Here is a 21454-nt window from a genome sequence, read left to right as displayed (position 1 = left end):
CCCAGCCCACGGCTGTCCCTGGCTTCCATGTGGCAGAGCCGGGCCTCCGAGCAGGCTGGGCCCAGCTACTGAGGACATCGGTCGGAACTCCAAAGACGCGCTGAGTGACTGACCTAAGTGAAGCCAATGGCTGGGCAGCTCCAGGGCTTCCTGTCCATGTTCCTTTGAAGTGTGGAAATCGGGGTCCGGGGGAGATGCTGGGTTCCATCTCTGCCACACCAGTCAGTGGTTCACCAGGGACCGGAATCCTTGCTCACGGTGTGGCCCTGCAGGTGCTGGCCGGGCAGGTGCAGGCCCTGGCTCGCAGTCGGGCATGTGGCGAACGCAGCTGAGCCCAGAACAAATCAGGGTGCTGCTACAGTGTGGAGAGTGGCTGCTCTGCAGGTCAAAACCCCACCGCCCTGTGCCCATCCCTGGCCACTTGAGAGGACGCAGCATTGTGTGGATTAAGCAGAAACGGTCTATGCCAGCACTTGGGAAATACACATAGTTCCTCGATTTTCTTTCTTTCATTCTTTTTTTTTTTTTTAAGATTTTATCTATTTACTCATGAGAGACAGAGAGAGAGAGACAGAGACCCAAGCAGAGGGAGAAGCAGGCTCCTGCGGGGACCCTGATGTGGGATTCGATTCCAGGACCCTGGGATCACGGCCTGAGCCAAAGGCGGGCGCTCAACCACTGAGCCACCCAGGCGTCCCTATAGATTTTCCTAAAGCACGAGATTCTAGGGAGCCACCGCTAGTCTACTTCCCAGAGGTGCAGGGGAAGGCGAGCGACGGGCTGCAGGTCCCTCCTCCCACCTTGTAGGGGAGCCCGGGAAAGTCCAAAGGCCAGCGCTCAGCTCTGGAGATGTGGCTGCCCCCGCCCCGAGGTCTTGTGCATCTCCCTGCTTGTTTATCCCCCTGAATTCCACTCTCCACTCTTCGCGCCGCAGGATAGACAAGAAGAGTAAATAGCCTTTTGAGAAAAGACAGCTTTGATGCTTCTTTTTTCCCTTGCCTTCTACCCTCCATTCCCTTTTAAGAAAAGAGCTAAAATGTCATGTGGAAAATGGCCCATGAACTCCTCTGAAGCCTCACGGTAAACAAACAAAGCTTTATTATTGATTTTCTTTCATTACAAAAACAGGGATGGACAAAAAACTAGACCCCTGGGCTCCCCCCCTCCCCCCACGTTAAGCAAAGTAGCCCCAGAGAAAGATGCTGCAGCTAATGCAGATAATGAGGTTGATGTCCAGAAGGGTTTTCACGAGGGGGTTTTCTTCCAAGGAAACCATGACGGGTTCTGCTTTGCTTGGTGGCTCCTTGCCAGAGCTATCCATCCCACAGAGCCACAAGATGGCTCGCACCACTTTGGACCGCTTGGGGGTTGTGTCACCTAAAAGAACCCAAAATGAAGGTCATGAGGATGGGCCATGTCTCCCAGAGAGGGGCGCAGAGGGGCCAACCAGGTGTGTTCCGGGCACAGTGAGAAGTACTTTCCAGAAGTACTGTTTCTGGAAAGTATTCATGAATACCTTAATCGGGAAGACTAATTCTGGAAGAGTGGTACTTTCAGACTTTTCATCATTTTCAGATGAAGCAGCAGAGCCTCACTTGACTAACTTGAGTGAAGCCACGTAGCTGGTAAGCAGTGGCAGAGGTGGGTTTAGGAGCAGAGCTCTCCGCTTCCCTCCTCTGAATCACAGGAGGCCCAAGGGAGAAGGGCACTCTATTTTTTTTTTTAAGATACATATTTTTTATTATTATTTATTCATTTGAGAGAGAGAAAGAGAGAGAGTACAAGTAGAAGCAGGAGAAGGGGGGAGGGTCAGAGGGAGAGGGAGAAGCACGCTCCCCACTGAGCAGGAGCCCCATGCAGAGCTTGATCAGGACCCCAGGATTATGACCTGAGCCAAAGGCAGACTCTCAACCAACTGAGCCACCCTGGCACCCTGGGAGAAGGGCACTCTTTTCTTTTTTTTTAAAGACACTTAACAACAACAAAAAAAAAAAAGGGGGGGGGGCCTCAAAAAAAAAAAAGACACTTAACAACTGAGCCACCCAGGTGCCCCGAGAAGGGCACTCTTGTGGGAAACTATTTCCCCATTCAGAACTAGGGCTGCAGGCTCCATTGCCTTTGGAGCTAGGCAGATGGTCAGGGGGAGCCACTTTGCGTATTATCTTGTCAAATATGGACCAGGAAAGATTCTCTCATTTTTCTTAAAACACATGGCCTTCTGGATCAATCCTTGAATTTCCCATGTTAGGCTGACATCGATACTTATCCACAGCACATTTGTATTCACATGTATATTTATATATGTAAAAAGCCACGTGTGATGATAAATGACAGCCCAGAGCCAGAGGGTCATGGGGCAATAGGGGTGAGTGGGGACCTTGGCTAATGGAAGGACACAGCCCAGGTCTAAAGTGCCTGCTTTCGGGATCCCTGGGTGGCGCAGCGGTTTGGCGCCTGCCTTTGGCCCAGGGCGCGATCCTGGAGACCCGGGATCGAGTCCCACATCGGGCTCCTGGTGCATGGAGCCTGCTTCTCCCTCTCCCTCTGCCTATGTCTCTGCCTCTCTCTCTCTCTCTCTCTCTCTCTGTGACTATCATAAAAATAAAAAAAAATAAAAAAAAAAAAGTGCCTGCTTTCAAAGGTCCAGACAATGTTAGTCATGCAGCCCTGGGAAAGATGGAAATCTGGAATTTTATGTGAAATCTCTAGAGTTTTCAATGTCAACTCACCTTTTATTAAAATGGTAGGTGGGCTAAACCACAGTGTGTCTGCAAGCTGCCAGTTTGAACCAGGTAATTTAGAGAATGCCAGTAGTGTTCCCCCAAAATTGTGGGATTTTGTGGGGATTAAGTGCTGTGTTTTAGCAAGCTCTTGACATGTGTTTGCTGTTATTCCTCTCCGCTGAGCATACGTGGAAACTTACTGAAGAGCCCACTTCCACTGTCTGGCCCAGACATTCGGGGTCAGGGGATGCTAGCATTCTGAGTCTGCCCATTTTCTCCCTTGTGATTTGGTAGAAAAATCTCCCCTTAAACACCTAATGCTTCCTGGGCTTCTACCATAACCGAGGAGAGGTAACTCACAGCTATGGCATTGGGATATGTTTTCTTGAACAATCTCCAGCTGGATGTTGGTGACGCTGGCTTCTGGTGTCCCATTCTGAGAGATGGTAAGAGGCAGGGGAGTTGCTGGGGGCACCTGTTCCTTCTGGACAATGGGGTCATGACGAGTAAACCAGGTCAGGCGGCTTACCTAAGGAGCAGACATGAATCAGATTAGGGTCCCCTGCTCGACTCTGTGTTCAGCCTCACGTGTGAGAATGCCCCCAGCCCAGCCCTGTCGCTGAATGTCCGAACAAGTTTCAACTCCCTGCACTCTTCAGATCAATGCACATTCCCCACCCCCCCACCATTCCCCTGGCTTTCTTTGGCAGCCCTAATTCTGTTGGGACCTCACCTTCCCTCATTCGGACCCCCAGAGCTTAACCCTAGCCTGGGACTTTTGGGGGACCCCCTCCCATCAGCCATTCAGCACATGCATTTCTCCGGCCACAGAGAATGAACTGGTTCATGTGTAAGCATGTGTCAAGCTGACTCCATCGATGGGGATCAGGAACTCTGCCGGAAATACTGGGACAAACGTGTTTCTGCTTTTGCTTGAGGAGTATGAGAAAAGATAACATCCCTGGAAACTGCCAGCGCCACGAGCGTGGTGCCTGAAAATTGAGGCAGAAACGAAGGATGGATTCGGATGGTCTTCTGTCCGGTTTCAAGCTGTCCCTATAGCCCAACCCTAGGTGTCCTAGCTTTTTGAACAATCAAACCCTCTTTGTTGAGGCCAGTTTGGGTCAGTTTTGTGTCGCTTGTGGCAAAGGGTCTCAGCGGTTATATAGTATCAAACACAAATGTACCATCTCCTTGGAGGGTGGCTCCGTGAACCAGCTCACGGTGGAAACAGTGATCAGTGTCACTGCAGACAGAATCATGGAGAAGTAGAGGTAGTGGATATCCTTCACCACGGAGGGGCGGTCATCCGGCTGGTCACACCGAGGCTGCACATAAACGAAGTCCAGGACCATCCGAATCAAGCCAAGGAGAAGGCCCAAGATCAAACCTGAGAAGGCACCCTGCAAACCAGAGCAAGGCCATCTTAGAGGCATCCAGGGTTATGGGACGGCCGGCCTGCACCTCTGGAGACCTCGACAAGCCTCGACGAGGCTTCTCAAGAGCTTGCCTTCCTAGGGATACAGGCATCAGTAACTTGAAAAGGATTGGAGCTACTTACCTTTTTATCTTTCACACATGACTAATCATTTATGCATAATTTACTCATTTCTTGTTAATTTAGCTTCCCTGTTTCATGACACCATGCATTGAAACAGAACGCCCATGGTTGCTTTCCAAAGGCCAGGTAGCCCCCTTCCCACCCCTCCATCCACAAAACTCCTCCGTAAAGCCACCCATGTCATATGCCAACCTGGGGGGCGGCTCTCATCCAGAGCTACCTTTTCATTGGTCCGCTTCCAAAAACATCCCATGATGAAGACCACAGCCACTGGTGGCTGCAGATAGGAGCTGATGGACTGGATATAAATGAAGAGCTGGCCCCCCTGGCTGGCCTGGACCACGGGGATCCAGGCGATGGAGACCAGCACCAGCAGCAACACGAAGGCCCTGGTGCCAGGTGGAGAGAGACCCCTCATTAGTATGTCTCCCCCAGACACTTACTGCTCTCTCTCTTTCTCAATATCTTTATTGCGGTAGAGAATACAGATCACGACTCGCCCATTTTCAGTGTACATCTCTGGGCAACGCAATCAAGTTGCAGAACATCCGTTACTCCAAACAAGTTCCTTCGTGCCCATTTACAATGTATTCCTTATCTGCTTCTGTTTCTACAAGTTTGCCTTTTCTAGAAATTTCATATAAATAGGATTAAACAATATATGGCCTGTTGCAGAGGTTCATCCATGCATCATGCGCTATCACAGTATGTCATTCATTCTTATTGTCAAAAAATATTCCATGTAATGGATTTACCATTACACACCACTGTTTATCCTACAGTGGTCAGCAGACACTTGCGTTGTTTCTATTTTTCCACTCTTGTAAACAAAAGGTTCTGTGAACATTTGTGTTCGACTCTTTATGTAGACGTATGTTTTCATTTCTGAGAATGCAACTGCTCGGTCATATGAGAAGTTTTATGTTTAAAATTTTTTTTTTAACTACCAAACTGTTTTGAACAGTTGAACCATTTACATTCTCACCCATAGTGTTAGGAAAACTCCAATTTCTCTATCTCTTTGTCTGTCTTTTTGATTATAGCCATTCTAGTGGGCACCTCATGGTTTCTCCGTCTTCTAGGGATATGATCTCATGTCCTAGATCATTCTAGATCACAAATCCTTTGTCAGCTACATGGCTTGCAAATAGCTTCTCCATATTTGTGGCTTGTCTTCTCATTTCCTTAATGATGTCTTTTGAAGTGAAAAAGTTTTAACTTTTGATGAAGTCTAATGTATTTTTTTTCTTTTATGGCTTATGTTTGTGGTGTCAGACTTAAGAACTCTTTCCCTAACCCAAGCCTGAGACAGCCCTCAGGCCCCCAAGGTGCTTATTACACAGTCATCCTGTCTCCTGGCTCTCTTATGTATTTTACAGAAGATTTGCCTACCATCCCTTTCAGTCCTTACTGTTCCGCCGCCGTTAGACTTCGGACCTTGCAGACTTTGGAAGAGAAACTCCCCCCACCCAGTATCCAAAATCCCTTCCTCCCTTTGACCTGGCTAATTCCTATTCATGCCTCAGGTCCCACCCAGTCCAGGCTGGGAACTCCTCTAAATCCCCACATCTCCTTGCTCCTCCTCATAGCGCTCATTGGGGTTATAATTTCTTTTTAAATTCTCCTTTCTTATTAATTATCTTCTCTTTAGTTTTGTGAAGGCAGAAACTGAATCTTTGCTTTTCCCTGCTCTGCACCCAGCCACCTGGCACAAAGTAGATGCTCAGTGAACATCTCTTGAATGTGTGATTTACTCATACACAGATGATGACCCTCATCTTTGCCATCCGAGGAGGCTGAGCCTCCAGGATGGTAGGGCTTTGCCTGTGGGTGGGCCCAGCTTTCTCCTCCCTGGGTATCTAAACTTTTCACCCTCCTTCCTCAATCCCACTCAGTGCTGTCTTACCTGCCTACAATCATGAGCTCCTTTTCTGATGCTCGAGGCCGGATGTAATTCCAGAGGTCCATGGTGAAGATGGTGCTGGCACTGTTAAAGATGGAGGTGAGGGAGGACATGAGCGCCGCCACCATCACAGCCATCATGAGCCCGCGGAGCCCTGGAGGCAAAAGGAAGGTCTATGGGCCTCAGGCTTTTCCTGCTAACTGCTGCTGCCTCACTCATGACCCCCATATCCCAGGCCCATGGCGCCAATTGATCCAGCAGGTGCCGCTGGAAGGAAGCAGAACTCAGAGGTGAGCCATGAGGAGGGCCTGGGGTTGGGGGGCCGGGGGGCATCGGGCAGAGCGCCCTGGATAGCCAGGGCCTGGGTTTTATTTGAGGGCTCTGGCTCTGGGGCTCAGTCCCTCAGCCCAGAGCGCATTCCCTCCTGCTGTCCTCCCATCTCATCCGTCCCTCGGATCAGGCCCCAGCCAAGGTCTTCCTCCTTTCTGGGTGCTCCAGGGGCCTCCACGTAGGGGGCATTACCTGTGGGCAGGAGCTCCAGCACAAGTTTGGGATATGCGATGTCAGAGCAGCCAGAGGGGTTGCTACAGACCTTCAGGCAGGTTTCTGGATCCGCACAAGCCACTTGATCTGTGGAAGAAACGAGGCTCAGAGTGAGCAGACACAGGCCCTCTAAGCCCAAGCCCAGCCAAGACACGGCCGGACACGGGCCAGAGCCAGGAGACAGGATGACTGTATATACGGTGTATAGCTCTATGAAATAAAAAAGGAACCTAGAAGTTATAAACCATGACCTTCTTACTTAACCTGCCCTATCTGTAAAATTGGGACAATAACATAACTCTACTTCATACGATTATAATGGCTGAGATGCCATAGTAAGCTGATATGTAGGAAGTGATGAATACACTGAGGCTGCTATTACTATAACCCAAATAATGCTGAGCTACCTCAGGACTCCTGGGTGGCTCAGAGATTGAGCATCTGCCTTTGGCTCAGGGCATGATCCTGGGGTCCTGGGATCAAGTCCTGCATCTGGGTCCCTGCAGGGAGCCTGCTTCTCCCTCTGTCTATGTCTCTGCCTCTCTTTCTGAGTCTCTCATGAATAAATAAATAAGATCTCAAAAAAAAAAAAAAAAAAAGCTGAGATACCTAGTAGCCATTCTACACAGTATCCTGCAACAGGCTGCATCCCCAAACTCCTCCAAAAGGGGACACAAGCAATTCACATCTTGCCTGCAGTTCCTTGGAGGTGCACAGAATGCCATCAGCTGACACAGGGCAAATACTTTCTAAATCCCTCTTCTCCCCATCTCCTCAATAGCTGTTCTCATTTTAGGCTCCTAACAACCCAACTGTGCTGGGTGAATTTCTCTCTCTTCCTCTTCCTGCATTTCTGTGTCTCCTGCTCTCCTAAACAGCATTCTGATTTTCTAGTGTAAATCCAACTAGCCTTCCTGGCATCCGTAGTTATTCATCTCTTCCTAGTATGAGGATGAACACATCCCAAGCATACAAGCTTAGGCCTCCTGCTTGGAGGACAGAGAGTATGGCACAGAGTAGGTGCTCAACAAATTCCTATGGGGCAGAGGCTAGCTATTACAGTGCTCCTGTGTGAGGAAAGAGGACATTACAACAGTTTCACAGATAAAGAATCGGGGCGAGGGACCTGATTACAAACCCCTAACAAGGTCATGTTAGAGGCAGAGTTGAAACTCAGGTCTCCTGACTCCCAATTCATTTTTTCAGAGAAGATAGACCAAGATAGTGTATGCTTTTCTATCTTTAATGAGTCTGCAGTAACCCATCCAAGGCTTAATCCTGACCACTGGGACCTTCAGAACTCTGTATCACCTCAGTGGTTTGGCACCTGTGTCTGCATAATACCTTTCTTGTCACCTTCTGACTTTCTCAGCTCCTGGGATCTGAACTAACTGATGCTCCTCACCAACTCCCCAATGCCTACCCAACACCACCCATCCCAGCTGGGCCACTTATTACCTCTCAAGTGGATCAAAGTGTAACTCTCATGAACTCCTCCTGAGCCCCCTCTGCTCAATCCCAAGTCTTCAGTCCTAGCTCCTCATTCTGAAGAGTGATAGGCTGTCAGCCCATCCAGAACCTTAGAATACAAGCAAGCATGGAGCCATTCACCGCTTATGCCAATCTCCTGCCTGGTTCCAGTGCAAATCAATGTCATGATGACCATTTACCAGAGACCTCAAATGTAGATGTTTGACAGCATCTCCAGATGAGGTTGTATGCTAAGCCTCTATATTTTTACCTGCATTAAAACTGCTAATTTAATAAATGTAACCACTTGAAGGACATCACAATTTTAAAATACAATATTGTTGTATCTTCATTTTCTTTTTAAGGTAACATAAGACCCAAGAAATGGAGATAGCCCTGGGCCCTTTCATCCACTGGGAAGTCCAAGGGCAAACTGATCTTCATAAAATTTCTCCACACATTTCATGTATTTTCAAGGCTGAGACTCTTCACCCACTAACAGCCACCCATGGGTACTATGGCCACAATAATAATACAATCACTGTGGAATAGAAGTAGATGCCCCCAAAGCTCTGGTTCAAGCCTCAAACAAAATTAAGACTGTAGTCCAAAAGTGATACTTGATAAGAAGAAACAATCTTGAGGAAAATACTTTTTTTGACAAGTCAAAACTCTTGGCTTTTTTTTTTTTTCTCTCTCTTTTGAAAAGTCTTTTAAAAAGATAAGGAAACAGTTTCATTCTCATGCCCAGAACATTGTAAGGAGCCACTTAGGTCGGGCAAAGGTCTTGTTCACATCCATATCATACAGGCTTTGCCTCTTTTTGTCCAAAAGCACCCCTTCCCTCAAGATTTATTTACTTTATTTTTTTAAAGATTTTATTTATTTATTCATGAGAGACAGAGAGAGAGAGAGAGAGAGAGAGGCAGAGACACAGGCAGAGGGAGAAACAGACTCCATGCAGGAAGCCTGATGCAGGACTAGATCCTGGGACTCCAGGATCACACCCTGGGCCAAAGGCAGGCACTAAACCACTGAGCCACCCACGGATCCCATGATTTATTTACTTTAGATAAAGAGAAAACTTGATCTCAGGACCCCAAGACCATTACCAAAGCTGAAACCAAGAATCAGTCACCCAACCTACTGAGCCACCCTGACACCCCCAAAAGCTCCTCTCTTCAAGGTTCACTGAGAAGGAGCAAGGCTCTCCCTGGGATACTTAATTAACTACACAATTTAACCTTTGGTTGTTAACCTTAGGTTGTTTAACCTTTTAGACCTGCACCTTTCAACCATGAAACATGACAGACAGTTTACAAAGCATGTTTGTGGCAGTTGTCCTTGTCTGTTCAGCTTAAAGAATATATTCATTGGGGGTGCCTAATAAGAATATATTCATTAGTCAGTTAAGTATCTGACTCCTGATGTCAGCTCAGGTCTTGATCTCAAGGTTGTGAGTTCAAGCGCCTCATTGGGCTCCATGCTGGGCAAGGAGCTTATTTCAAAAAAAAAGAACACATTCATCTTAAGGATATTAGTTGGCTCAGCTAAGCTACAACAGAAACCAACAGTCTTATGAATCACCATTTGGTAACAGTCATCCACGTGTCTTGGGTTAATTAATCAACCATTTCATGTATGGTGTGGGTTCTCTTATCAGACCCTCTGATGCTTGGCATAAAGGGGCCTCTGGCAAGCTCAGATCCAAACACCACTAAATCTCCTACTTCCAAATGCTAACATTCACTGAAGTATCACTATGACACATAAAGACTATACATATATACCTTCCACTGTATTCTTCATAACTCCATTGGTAAGGCGTGGTTATTACACCTATTTTAAAGATAAGTAAATTGAGGCCCAGAAAGGTAACAAGGCTTCCCCAAATCATACAGCTAATAAATATTATGAATAGGTCTCATATCCTTCGTGTATTCCAGAGCTCAAGTGGGAACAATTTGCTTTGTGAATGGATATACTTCTTGACTTGTGTTTTATTGTTTTTAAGGGTGGTTTTTCCTGTCTCTTAATTTCCACTATGGTTCCTTTCAAAGTTTGTGCCGTTTCTCAGATGGATTAGTGGAAGAAGGTGTTGCCCAGTCTCATTATAGCTCAGGACTGGAGCATCCTTTTGAATGGTCTCTGGACCCAAATGAAGACTCAGTGGGATAGCTGGCAGAGCAGAGATGGAGGGAGACATGGAAACAGGAAGGAGGAGTGGCTTGGCCTAGACCCTGGCTTTTTAGGCAAGAGCTTCTCAATCTCCTGGGGAATTTATTAAAAACAGATTGCTGGGCAGCTCCTGTGGCGCAGTGATTTAGAGCCACCTGCAGCCTGGGATGTGATCCTGGAGACCCGGGATCGAGTCCCACATCGGGCTCCCTGCGTGGAGCCTGCTTCTCCCTCTGCCTGTGTCTCTGCCTCTCTCTCTGTCTGTCTCTATGAATAAATAAATAAAATCTTAAAAAAAAAAAAAAAAGATTGCTGGGCCCCAACCTCAAGAGATTCTGATTCAGAATCTTTTGGGACGGGCCCCAAAAGTTTGTGTTTCTAACAAGGTGACATCAGTGCTGCTGGACTGGACTTCCCACACTTTGAGAAGCACTTGTCCAGGCCTTCAAACACACCATGCCCACCTTACCCTCTCCACCCTACCTCGCTCTCAAATTCCTTTCACTTATTGTTAGTTCCATATGCTAGAGTGTTCTAATTTATATCTTATCTTGCTTTTTCATGAGTACCAGACTCATTCATTACATTACGAAGTCCTTAGGGACATAGAACATGGCATTATGTTTCACTTAATCATGATTGCTGATTGGCTACCTGTTAAGAATGATGGTCAAGGTCTTGAGATTGATCTTCCAGACATTGATCCAAAGCTTAACGTGTTATTTGCTAAGAGAGACAATAGCATGATTAAGGGTTGGGGTTTGGAGGCAGATGCACCTGGGTTCTATCCCAGCTCACCCAGCACTAGCCAGGTTAACTTCTGGCAAGCCACTTAACCTAGGAAGGGTCTAGATTGCTCTTCCTTAACCCCCATATCCAATCCATTATTAATCTTGTTGAATGCACTCCAAGATATATTTTGAAACCATCCAGGGTACTTGGGTGGCTCAGTCGGTTAAGCATCCGACTCTTGATTTCAGCTTAGGTCCTGATCTCAGGGTCATGAGATCACATCAGGCTCTGTGCTGGGTATGGAGCTTACTTAAGAGGCTGTCTGTCTGTCTGCCTCCCTCCCTCCTTCTGTCCCTACTGCCCCTCCAAAAAAAAAAAAACCCACCCATATGAACCAACTGTTGCCTCTTCTCCTCACAGAGGCCACCCCTGGAAACCTTATCAGAAGAAGCCCCACTCAGCATCCCTGTGACATCTCCCTGTGCCTTTTACTCACAGCTCTCAACACAATCAATGGATATCTCATTTACTTATTTCCTTATCTTTGTGTGTCTCCTCCACCACTAGAATGTGAGCCCACAATGGCAGGGATACTTTTTGTCTTGTTCATTTATGAATCCCTAAGTTTTCCTAGAATAAAGCCTAGCAGATCACTGACTCTCAGAATGTTTGATGGACACATGGAAGAATAAATGAGTGGATGAGCTTCAATATCTTCATCTGTAAATGAAAAGAGCCGTAACAGTATCAACTTCATAAGGTTGTTTTGAGGAATAAATGAGATAATATATAAAATGAGAGTAAGCCCTTCTATGGTGGTTACCTTGTGCTGACTGCTTTAAGCCTTATGAAAGATTATCCCATTTTTATGAGTGAGGGAACAGAGGCAAGTGATTTTCCAAGGTCATACAGCTAAGAAGTGGCAGAGCCAGGATTCTAGCAGCAACATCCAAATCAGAGTCCATATTCAGAACCACCACATGATGAATGTAGGTTGTTTAAAGTTGTGTTCTTTGTTCATATGTCAAGCCTTACCCAAAAGCTGTGTATTTTCCATCAAGTCACCACAAATCCCAAATCCCAGTTCTTACTCTGATATGGGTTTTTCCAAGCCTTGTGTGCCTTCCCTGGAACCAGGACCAGTGACTCTGGGTTCTTCATGCCCTCTGGGCTGGAGGAGTGAGAAACCCAAGATCTTGCACCACGGACAGATCTCCCACTCTCCTTCCCCAATTCTTTGCTCCTAATGCTTATTGTCCTAAATTATTGTGACAAAAACTTCTGGACCATCCTCCTCTTTCTTTACCGATGCAAAACATTGTATAAGATAAAGCACAGGGGAGGGAGCACTCTACCTTTGAATTAATAACAGCCTTGGTGGGTATGAAAGGAAAAGCCCACAGATGTGGAAAATGCAAAGCTTTCTTCCATACAGATCAGCAGTTCCTGACATCACAGTGACTCCCAATAACACCCTCCTCCCAATCCTGTTTATCCACACAGTGAAAACCTCATCGCCTTACCACACTAAGAAAAATTCTAAGACAAATATTCTAGTGGCTTTGACATCCCTGATTTTTGTTAAGTACCCCCAAAGGGGTTCTGTTGGACCAAAATAACCAAACCACTGAGATGAAATACTAAAAGCACAAGAATAACTCTCACATTATGCTTTAGAAAACTGACATCTGGAACCACAGGATCTTAACCTATAATTTGTGGTTTCAAAAAAATACAGTTAAAAAAATACAGTTGAGGCAAGACCCCAGATGGGTCTCCCTGCTACTGGCCTGCGACATCTACTAGACATGCCTGCTGAACCCCTGTGGGGAAACAGTATACAATCTGATGTCTGAATAGAAATGCCTCAACATCCCCCTGCAGGGACCTCAGTCCCAATCCCTGATGACAATCATATGGTTAGAACACTTCATGGGGTCTGAGATTCAAAGACCGATGACCTTTTATCCCCACTGTCTCCTCACCTGGGAAGAGGACACGACTGACCATTCCAGGAAACACCATAATGAAAAGGGGCAGCACTTTCAGGTAGGCAGCCATCAGAGAGCCTCCTTTGGCATGGGACATGTTCTTGGCAGCCAGAGACCGCTGAACGATCACCTAGAAAACAGTAGGGTGGTTGGAAGTTGAAGTGATTCTCCCTAAAAGCAAACTAAGTGTGCAGAGCTGCTTTGAAGACATCGTGGACTTAGAACCTTGGTTTGTTTGGCTTCTCTTTGAGGAAACATTGGTTTCCTATTCCCAATCTCTGTGGACCACTTGAGGAAGCTGAGAACCCCATTCCATTCCCTCCTCTTTGTCTTGGAGTTGGACCCGACCAATTAGGTTTCTCCATTTCTCTGGCTACCATGATCGGTTAAGTATGAATCCAAGGCAGGCCAATTACAACTTTCCTAGCAGAGGCCTTCATTAGAATTGCCATTTACGAAGGTAGCTTAGACTGCCGGCTGCATCTTTGCCATCATACTGCAGAAGATCCCTTAAAATTGAAGTCATCTCAGGGTGCCTAGGTAGCTCAGTCAGTTAATCTCCCTTCAGCTCAGGTCATGGTAGAGCCCAACATCAGGCTCCCTGCTCAGCGGGGAGCCTGCTTCCCCTCCCCCCCCCACCCCGCCCACTCCTGCTCATGCTCTGTCTCAAATAAATAAAATCTTAAAAAAAAAAAAAGGTATAAAAAAAAAAAAAAACTTATCTACTCAAAAGGAACAACTTCTTCCAGAGTTTTTTCTAAATAGGAGACTGGTCCCCAAAATCCTCCTCCTGCCTTCAGATTGAATCTACATGAGCCCAGAACTTTCTCTCCTATTTCCTTAGGTTTTGGGTCTTGAAGCATCTGGAGAAGTTACAGAGGCCTTGGTGAGTTACCAGAGCCTTTACAAGCTGGTTCAGTGACCTATGGACAAAGGGAGTGAAACGCCACATCATTACCACTGCAACACTGTGACGAGAAGGACAAAGTTGGGATTCTTCCCCCCCGCCCTTTTTTTTTAACAGCAGACAGTAATGGGATAGTCTTCCTAGAGTGTCCTGCTCCTTTTTTTGAAACCCATACCTTGTCCATAGGGCTACACTATCATCTTGGGCACAGCTGCCTAATCCAGGGCTAGGCACCTGACCCGTGCTAGACCCTTAAGCAGGACTCTTGGACTGGGACTTAGGGACTTGTCAGCTTTCCCGTTGGTCTGCAGGAGGCAATGAAGTCCTAGATGAGAAAGATGGATGGGGATCCCTGGGTGGCGCAGCGGTTTAGCGCCTGCCTTTGGCCCAGGGCGCGATCCTGGAGACCTGGGATCAAATCCCACCTCGGGCTCCCAGTGCATGGAGCCTGCTTCTCCCTCTGCCTGTGTCTCTGCCTCTTTCTCTCTCTCTCTCTCTCTCTCTCTCTCGCTCTGACTATCATAAATAAATTAATTAATTAAAAAAAAAGAAAGATGGATGATGGAGACGGAAACCAGAATATGTTCCAGCAGTTTCTGAAATCTTGTTTGACTTCCTGCTGTTTGTATTCCACAAGCTAATACATCCTCCACCCCTTCCCTGAGGTAGTTTTTTTTCCAGATTTTATTTTCTTATTTGAGAGAGAAAGCATGAGCAGGGAGGAGGGGGAGAGAGAGAGGGAGAAGCAGGCTCCCCACTGAGCAGGAAGCCCGATGCAGGGCTCTACCCCAGGACCCTAAGCGGAAGGCAGATGACTGAGTCCTCCAGGTGCCCCTCCCTGAGGTGGTTTAAGTTTGATTTTTTTTTTTTTGTCACTTGCAACCAAGTGTATCCTGACAGGCACAAATTACATTTGTTTAGATGCCATAAATGAAAGACTCTAAAATGTAGGATTGGTTTATGTGAGGAAAGGGTAGGGGCCATGGAGGCCCTCATCCAGAGCTGGGAAGTTAGTGGTCCTTGTTTAGAAGTTGGTTTAACAAAAAAAAAAAAAAAAAGAAAGAAAGAAATTGGTTTAACTGGGGCACCTGGGTGGCTCAGTCAGTTGAGCCTCCAACTCTTGGTTTCAACTAAGGTTGTGATCTCAGGGTCGTGAGATTGAACCCTGGGTCACACTCCATGCTCATTGTGGAGTCTGCTTAGAATTTCTCTCTTCCTCTCCCTTTGCCCCTCCCCACCCCATGCTCATTCTCTCTCTCTCTCTCTTTCCCTCTCTCTCTTAAATAAGTAAATAAATGTTTTTTTTTAAAGTGTATAGAGGGGGCACCTGGGTGGATCAGTCAGTTAAGCATCTGCCTTCGGCTCGGGGTGTGATCCCCAGGTCCCGAGATTGAGTCCCACATCGGGCTCCCTACAGGGAGCCTGCTTCTCCCTTTGCCTGTGTCTCTGCCTCTCTCTGTGTGTCTCTCATTAATAAATTATTTTATTTATTTATTTATTTATTTATTTATTTATTTATTTATGATAGTCACTCAGAGAGAGAGAGGCAGAGACACAGGCAGAGGGAGAAGCAGGCTCCATGCACCGGGAGCCCGACGTGGGATTCGATCCTGGGTCTCCAGGATCGCTCCCTGGGCCAAAGGCAGGCGCCAAACCGCTGCGCCACCCAGGGATCCCTCTCATTAATAAATTAAAATCTTTTTTTAAAAAAGAAAATGAATTATTTCATGTCGGATGAATTACTTATTGCTGGCCATGACACAGCATCAGTAAATGTATAAGTGCCATTAGGATTGTCCACTGTTACTTATCTTTTTAGTCTGTGAATCAGGAATGTTGCTTTGCCCTTCTCCTGTTCTAAAATAAGCCTAGGAGGTCCGGGGTGGCTCAGTCGGTTGAACCTCCCGACTCTTTTTTTTTTTTTTTTAAGATTTATTTATTTATGATAGAAATAGAGAGAGAGAGAGACAGAGACACAGGCAGAGGGAGAAGCAGGCTCCATGCCGGGAGCCCGATGTGGGACTCGATCCTGGGTCTCCAGGATCGCACCCTGGGCCAAAGGCAGGCGCTAAACCACTGAGCCACCCAGGGATCCCCGAACCTCCCGACTCTTGATTTTGGTTCAGGCCATGATCTCAGGGTTGTAAGATCAAGCCCTGCGTTAGGCTCCAAGCTCAGTGGAAGTTTGCTTGAGATTCTCTCCCTCTCCCCCTCACCCTGCACACACGTGCACTCTCTCTCTCATGAATAAATAAAATCTTAAAATTAGCTTAGGTATAGGACTAGCAAAGCTGTGCATTCCGTAAGGCAGCACCAGCACAGTGAACCCACAGAGTCTCAGGATTCTATAGAACCCAGGTCAGTGGCTACACCATGTGGTCAAGACCAAAGTCTTGACCAAAGACCACCACGTGGTCAAGAAGGGCTTAGATTTCTAGGCCTTCTTGCCCTGCCCAACATTTGGAAGGAGACTGAGTCTTCTGTGGCTAAGTCCCCAGGCTCCTGAACAATGTGGGGTAGGTTGGAGGTGGCTTTCAAGGGGTGCAACGCTGGAATCCCAGCTAAGAAGGGCTTGAGGGATCTCAAGGAAATATTTGTGCAAATTCTTAAGTGTCAGCTGATGGTGAGCTGCATCAAGAGCAGTAACATAAACCATAGCAAAATGTAAATGTTTTTTTTTTAATGTAAATGTTTTTAATGTTTATTAACCATCCCTGGGACAAAAAGACTATGGCCAAATTCCTCATGCCTCCCTTTTCTGTAACCATTAGTAACTGCACTGTTAGTAAGGAAATAAGGAAACAAAATGTTAGCATGCCGGACCTATGAAATTTGAAGTCCACACTGTTAGTCTTGATCTGTACTGTGTCTCAAAGCCTCTTCTTCCTGAGATTTGCCAAGGGAGAGAAGATTTGCCAAGGACAGTCTCCCAAAGGGGTGGTACATGTGTATTGTGCTCACCCCTGCCTGAGTGCAGAGGAGTTCTGGCCCAGGGTGTGGACCTGGGCTCTGTTCTCAGCAGCGTCACCTGCATAAATGCCCTTGTCCCACTCCATGATCGTTGCTTGAGTTAAACTTCAATAAGTCCTGACTCTGCACTACAGCCTCCAAAATGGTACCCAGATCTCTGATCCTCAACAGGAAATGCATTTCAACTGGTGATATATTCCCTGGGTTTGAAACCTACCCGGGTATAAACAGGTGCTCCATGAAACAACTCCTTGGCACATGTACACGGTCTCCCTGCCCACGAGTATCCACTTTTCTTAGTCTTACTACATCCACCTGGAGCTCCCTTATGCATACATGAGAAATGCAAATATTGATTCTATCTCCCCTCCCCTTAACACCAAAAGGGCTTCTTATAAATGCTGTCCTGCCTCTGTGGTTCTCATTTTTTTTTTCACATCAGTTACATATATGCTGTAAGGCCTTTGCTCTGGCTGTTCCCTCTGTGACAAACTCTTCCTCAACTTTCGCAGGGAGCTCTGCTCTTCTTCGAAGCCTGTGCTTCTAAGGGTCACTTCTCAGTCCTGCCTCCCCTTAATACCCTATTTTACTCACTTATTTTTTAAAACATATGTGTATATATATATATATATATATATATATATATATATATATTTTTTTTTTTAAGTAATCTCTACCCCCAACGTGGAGCTTGAACTCACAATCCCAAGATTAAGAGTCGCCTGTTCCATGGAATGAGCCAGCCAGGCACCCTGCCACCTATTTTAAACTGCACCCCTATATTCTCAACTCCTCTTTCCTACCCTGCTTAAAAAAAAAAAAAAAAAAAAAAGATATTTGTCATCTTGAAATATTCCATATAATTCACTTATTCAGGGATCCCTGGGTGGCGCAGTGGCTTGGCGCCTGCCTTTGGCCCAGGGCGCGATCCTGGAGACCCGGGATCAAATCCCACGTCAGGCTCCTGGTGCATGGAGCCTGCTTCTCCCTCTGCCTATGTCTCTGCCTCTCTGTGTGTGTGTGTGTGTGTGTGTGTGTGACTATCATAAATAAATAAAAATTTTAAAAAAATTCACTTATTCATTGTCTATCTACTCCCCACTGGAAGAAGGTGAGCTCCAGGAGAGATGCAAGCCCAGTCTGGTTTGTTTACTCGTGATCTCCAAGTGCCTGGTACACAGAGGATTCACAGAGTATGTGTTGATCATCTGATACACTATAGCAATTTTAACTTCTTTTTTTTTTAAAAAAAGATCTTATTTACTTATTTATTTATTCATTCATTCATTCATTTGAGAGAGGGAGCATGAGCAGGGTAGGAGGTGAGGAGAGACAGAGGGAGAGAGAGAAGCAGACTCCCCCCTGAGCAGAAAGCCTGACATCCAGCCCCACATGGGGCTCCCTGCTCAGCAGGGACAGAGAGTCTGCTTCTCCCTCTGCCCTTCCCCTTGCTTGTGCGTGCATGTATGCATGCGCTGTCTCTCTCAAATAAATGAAATCTTAAAAAATAAATAAATAAAATGTATCATCTCTTTCTGCTTACTGAATCTTTCCAGACATTAGCAAGATGTATTAAGAGTTCCCCTTTGCAGTGGCTTAGTTGGTTAAGTGACCTACTCTTGAGTTTGGCTCAGGTCATGATCTCAGGGTTCTGAGATCAAGCCCCAGGTCGGACTCCTCCCTCAGCAAATAGTCTGCTTGAGATTCTCTCCCTCTGCCCTTCCCTTGCTCTCTCTATCTTTCTCTCTCTCAAAATAAATAAATAAATTTTTAAAAACAAATAAAAGAGAGTTCCCCTTTGCAAATATCAGCAGCTCTGGATTTTCCATTACATGAGCGAGCTCAAGAAGTCAAATAATGTATAGCAGTAGAGAGGAAAGAGCAGTTGAGCTTGAGGGCGAGGGGGAGGAGAATGCAAACAAGAGAAGAGACAGAGTGAAAAAACCCTATTTCCCAGCCCCCCAGGGAAAGAAGCGTCCTGGGGGATCCCTGGGCGGCTCAGTGGTTGAATGTCTGCCTGCAGCCCAGGGCGTGACCCTGGGGTCCTGGGATCAAGTCCCGCATCGGGCTCCCTGCATGGAGCCTGCTTCTCCCTCTGCCTCTGTCTCTGCCTCTCCCTCTCCCTCTGTGTCTCTCATGAAAAAATAAATAAAATTAAAAATTTTTTTAAAAAAAGGACAGAAGCATCCTGGAGGGCACACACTCATCAGCTGCCCTGTACCTGATCCGTGCACCAGTACCAGAGGGATGGGATGGACATTCCAAATATGATCCCGGGCCATGGGAGATCAGATGTCAGGGGGTCTCGGAAAATATGGAAGGCGTCCTCTCGGGGCAGCCCGCAGCTGCTGTTCTCACTCCGGTTGCTAGCCAGGGCCAAGAAATACTTCTCCTTCAGGCCTTCCATTCCGCCAATTGCAGCAAAGCCTGGAATTCAGAGGAAGCCCAAATTTGCCAGAGACTCAGAACAATCCACAGTGAGTGGTAAGGGGATGGCTGGGTGGGTGGCATCCTATTGAGAGCAGAGCTAACAAAGAAAGTTAGTCACCTTCGAGGCTCTTCGCCTTGTTTTGATGCCTTTGGCAGTGGTCATATATTGCTTCTCAGAATACTAATAACCAATGCATCATACAAAATGCATAGGATTATAAAGGAAACCAGATATGTTGAAGGCAATCAACAAAACATCAAAACTGTGACTTAGTATGCACAGTTTTGCAGTTAATAATGCAGTTATTTGCTGCATCAAACAGTAAGACCCGGCAGTAGGTCTAATAACTATTTATTTATTTATTTTTAAGTAATCTCTATGCCCAGCGTGGGGCTCAAACTCATAGTCCTGAGATGAAGTCACACACTCCACGGACTGAGCCAGCCAGGCGCCCCTGTAATAACAATTTGGTTTCAAAGTAGCCATGAGCACAAACAGTTCTTCAGTACCTCAGCAACAACTGTGAAAACATCTGGATAAAAACATCTGAGGTATCTCTTGGTATGAGAGTCACGGAGTATTAACAAATATTCCTATGGTTTGTCGCCTACACTTACAATTTTTAAAATGCTACATTTCAATGTTAGGTTTATGAAAACATAGATGGGTGGGTTTTTTTTTTTTTCCCATCCAAGTTCACATGAGTATTTTTGTAAATTTTGATTATTTTTTTCAAGACTAATTTTTGTAGATGGTTCTTTGGTTCTTTGATGCTGGAAAAAAGTATGTTTGCTGTTACAAGAATACTTGTTCAATTATATAATTTATAACTTCTTTTTTTTTCAATTATATAATTTATAACTTCTAAATCCTGTGTCCTGTGAAGTGTTAAAGTCTTGGTACTATTTTGGTTTCTGTCAATTTCTGCTATTTCTAACAACTTTTGCTTTGTATATGTTGCTGCAGTCTTGGATTCTTTTTTCTTTTTTAAAGTAATCTGTATACCCAGCATGGGGTTTGAACTTGACCCTGAGATCAAGAGTCAGATGCTTTACTAACTGAGTCAGCCAGGAGCCCCACTGCAATGTTACTTAATATATAAAGTTTATGTCTTCATTTAAATCTTAGAGAATGCCAAGCAAGATCAATATATTCCCATCTACATTTATCATACTAAAACTTCTGAAAATACAGAATAAAGTCTTGACGGCAGACAATGAGGGCAAGGAGGAACCCACACTACTACAGAGAAAGAAACAAAGAATTACAACAACAAAAAAGAGGGGTGACACCTAGGTGGCTCAGTCGGTTGAGCATCTGACTCTTGGTCTCTTTGTTTTGGCTCGGGTCAGGTCATGATCTCATAGGGCTCTGCCCTCATTGGGGAGTCAGCTTGAAGATTGTCTCCCTCTGCTCCTACCCTGCTCTCTCTCTCTCTCTCTGTCTCTCTTTCTCTAAAATAGATAAATAAGGGGATCCCTGGGTGGCGCAGCGGTTTAGCGCCTGCCTTTGGCCCAGGGCACGATCCTGGAGACCCGGGATCGAATCCCACGTCAGGCTCCCGGTGCATGGAGCCTGCTTCTCCCTCTGCCTGTGTCTCTGCCTCTCTCTCTCTCTCTCTGTGACTGTCATAAATAAATAAAAATTAAAAAAAAATAAAATAAAATAGATAAATAAGGGCCCCTGGAAAAAAAAAAAAAAAAAAAAAAAAGGAGGCCCCTGGGTGGCTCAGATGGTTAGGCATCTTGCCTTTAGCTCAGGTCATAATCTCCTGGTCCTGGAATTGAGCCCCACATTGGACTCACTGCTCAGCAGGGAGTCTGCTTCTTCCTCTCTTTCTGCCTCTCCCCGTGCTTGTGCTCTGTCTCTCAAATGAATAAATAAAAAATATTTTAAAGAATATATAAATAAGGGGCAGCTGGGTGGCTCAATGGTTGAGCATCTGCCTAGTCTTGGGGTCAAGTACCACATCAGGCTCCTCCTGCAGGGAGCCTGCTTCTCCCTCTGCCTATGTCTCTGCCTCTCTCTCTGTGTCTCTCATAAAT

The 21454-nt window shown here is 46.0% G+C and overlaps 1 protein-coding gene across 2 annotated transcripts in view; it reads right to left on the bottom strand.

The window, feature by feature from the left end:
• Positions 1 to 1141: 1141 nt before the first annotated feature.
• Positions 1142 to 21454, bottom strand: part of SLC5A11 (solute carrier family 5 member 11) — a 44640-nt gene continuing 24327 nt past the window's right edge. For both annotated transcript variants that reach the window (XM_072836233.1, XM_072836232.1), the window contains exons 10-17: positions 19200 to 19405; positions 13096 to 13231; positions 6710 to 6817; positions 6191 to 6341; positions 4505 to 4673; positions 3911 to 4126; positions 3084 to 3252; positions 1142 to 1377 (exon numbers count right to left, since the gene is read on the bottom strand). In XM_072836233.1, coding sequence (XP_072692334.1) covers positions 1175 to 1377; positions 3084 to 3252; positions 3911 to 4126; positions 4505 to 4673; positions 6191 to 6341; positions 6710 to 6817; positions 13096 to 13231; positions 19200 to 19405 — 1358 coding nt within the window. In that variant the 3' untranslated portion in view covers positions 1142 to 1174. The remainder of the gene's footprint in view (positions 1378 to 3083; positions 3253 to 3910; positions 4127 to 4504; positions 4674 to 6190; positions 6342 to 6709; positions 6818 to 13095; positions 13232 to 19199; positions 19406 to 21454) is intronic.

This window comes from Canis lupus, chromosome 8 (genome assembly GCF_048164855.1).
Source record: "Canis lupus baileyi chromosome 8, mCanLup2.hap1, whole genome shotgun sequence".
NCBI classification, from domain to species: Eukaryota; Metazoa; Chordata; class Mammalia; order Carnivora; family Canidae; genus Canis; species Canis lupus.
The sequence above is the reverse complement of the archived record's forward strand: the minus strand, read 5'-3'. Positions and strand labels throughout refer to the sequence as shown.